The following is a 2,509-nucleotide window of genomic DNA, read 5'->3' as shown; positions in this document are numbered from 1 at the left end:
TGATGCAGGCCACGAGGAAAAGCACGTTGATGGATGAAGATAAGAATAAAGTAAAGAATAAAGAGAGAGTGACCGAACAAGAGACTGGACTAGAGTAAATATTGGAGAGGCTTTTACACATTGGAGAGAGCTTCGGGGAATGGTGGGCTGTAAGTCTGATACCGAGCTGGCACTGCTGCTGTTGAACTGGTGAGTACTATGCTCGTTATAAACGTTGTCCTATTTCTTTGCATCATAGTTATCAGTTATTTCAACACAAACCCATTCAGTCTATATCATATAACAACCAGAATGTCAGAATAATGTTACTGTCCCTTGATGATGAGTTAGCGACGCATGTTAACCTTATATGTCAGAGTTATTTGGGCAGACTTTGACTGGCACGGTGAGAAAAATTGTCGACACATTAGCGGGTGGTTGAAAGCCAAGTCAGCTCATGGCTGCAGAAATCAGCCCGTAGCATGATAATATAGACGGCATAGTGTCCTGGGTTCAGGTTACGATAGCTCCAGCTGATAAATATCTGAGCAGCGCATAGACAATGTTTCTCATGTGTTGAAACTAACGTTACTGTACTCTGCACAGTTGTATCAACCAGCATAATGACTTCAAACTTTATTCCAGCTTTCTAAAAAGGCGATCAGTATCATCTCCAGCAACAAATGCAACCTACAACCCTGCCATAGTCTTACTGTCAGACCGCGACAGGTATGTTTTCATGGAGTAAAGTTATCTAAAAAAATACTGTCAGGTCAGGTTGCGGTGGTAGCAGGCGCAGTCAGTCAACTCAGACTTCCCTCTCCCCAGCAACGTTTTCCAGCTCCTCCTGGGGGATTCCGAGGCGTTCCCAGGCTAAACGGGATATATAATCCCTCCAGCGCAATCTGAGTATGCCCCGGGGTCTCCTCCCAGTTGGTCGTGCCTGGAAAACCTCTAAAGGGAGGCGTCCAGGGGGCATCCTTAACAGATGCCCAAACCACCTCAACTGGCTCCTTTCGATGCGGAGGAGCAGCGGCTCTACTCCGAGCTCCCCCTGAATGTCCGAGCTCCTCACCCTATCTCTAAGGCTGAGCCCAGCCACCCTCCGGAGGAAGCTAATTTCGGCCGCTTGTATCCGTGATCTCATTCTTTCGGTCACTACCCATAGCTCATGACCATAGGTGAGGGTTGTAATGTAGATCGACCGGTAAATTGAGAGCTTTGCCTTCAGGCTCAGCTCCCTCTTTGCCACAACGGTCCGGCACAACGCCTGCATTACTGCTGACGCCGAGCCAGTCCGTCTGTCAATCTCACACTCCATCCTACCCTCACTCGTGAACAAGACCCCGAGATACTTGAACTCCTCCACTTGGGACAAGGACTCACTCCCCACCTGGAGAGAGCAATCCACCTTTTTCCGGCAGAGAACCATGGCCTCGGACTTGGAGGTGCTGACCCTCATCCCAGCCACTTCGCACTGGGCTGCAAACCGTCCCAATGCCTGCTGGAGGTCCCAGCTTGCATTGGGAAAATTACATCATTCGCAAAAAAGCAGAGATGAGATTTTGAGGTCCCCAAACTGGAAACCCTCCTCCCCCCGGCTGCTCCTTGAGATCCTGTCCATGAAGATCACAAACAGGACCAGTGACAAGGGGCCCCATATTCCTGCAGTACCCCCCACATGATCCCCACGGACAAAAGCCTTCTCTAAATCCACAAAACACATGTAGACTGGATGAGCAAATTCCCATGCTCCCCCAAGAAGCCCTGCAAGGTTAAAGAGCTGGTCCACTGTCCCACGGCCGGGACGCAATTCACATTCTTCCTCCTGTATCCGAGGTTCGACAATCGGCCGGAGCCTCCTTTCTAGCACCCTAGAGTAAGCTTTCCCCGGAAGGCTGAAAAGTGTGATACCCCGATAATTGGAGCCCCTTTTTAAAATGGGAACCACCACACTGGTCTGCCACTCCACAGGCACTGTCCCAGATTTCCACGCGACATTGAAAAGGCGTGTCAGCCAAGACAGCCCAACAATGTCCAGAGCAGTAGCGGAGCGAGTGTGGGGGCAGAAGGTGCGGCCGCCCCAGGCCCACTGTTGTCTCAAGGGGCCCACTTTGAGCCAAATTTAACATGCATTTTGTTATTTAGTTGAGTTTTCCAATAAAGTTAGTTTGACTAGGTCTGAGTCTCTCTTTTCTTTTGCCACAATCAAGACACACAATGTATTTTGTAGTGCAGAGAGGGGCCCCCCTCCACTGCCAAGGGGGTTCTCAACTTCGGCAGCAAACAGCACCAGCAGGGTGCTGTGGCCTGTTTGTAATGTCATTGATCCCACCTCTTAGCACCCCCTTTGCTGGGCCCCCGCTGCTGTCTGGAGTTTTAAAAACCTAGTCGTCTGTCTGCTTTATTTCTGTTTACCTTGCAGTTTTTCGTAACATTAAAAGTGTAAAAAACTAAATAAAAAATGTTTTCTCATTGACAACTCAACCTGGCAAGTCTCCTCCCGTTGCTAGCTCCACTAACGTAAACG

The 2,509-nt window shown here is 49.5% G+C and overlaps 1 protein-coding gene across 1 annotated transcript; it reads right to left on the bottom strand.

Moving 5' to 3' along the window:
* Positions 1-779: 779 nt before the first annotated feature.
* Positions 780-1,494, bottom strand: LOC136181189 (uncharacterized). The gene has a single exon (XM_065961780.1). The coding sequence runs from the start codon at positions 1,439-1,441 to the stop codon at positions 788-790; it is 654 nt and encodes a 217-aa protein (XP_065817852.1). The 5' UTR covers positions 1,442-1,494; the 3' UTR covers positions 780-787.
* Positions 1,495-2,509: the final 1,015 nt, after the last annotated feature.

The sequence above is a fragment of the Labrus bergylta genome, chromosome 12 (assembly GCF_963930695.1).
Source record: "Labrus bergylta chromosome 12, fLabBer1.1, whole genome shotgun sequence".
Classification (NCBI taxonomy): Eukaryota; Metazoa; Chordata; class Actinopteri; order Labriformes; family Labridae; genus Labrus; species Labrus bergylta.
The sequence above is the reverse complement of the archived record's forward strand: the minus strand, read 5'-3'. Positions and strand labels throughout refer to the sequence as shown.

Excerpts from the sequence above, each read along its gene's own strand:
- LOC136181189 (XM_065961780.1), bottom strand. The coding sequence starts at position 1,441 with ATGAGGGTCAGCACCTCCAAGTCCGAGGCCATGGTTCTCTGCCGGAAA.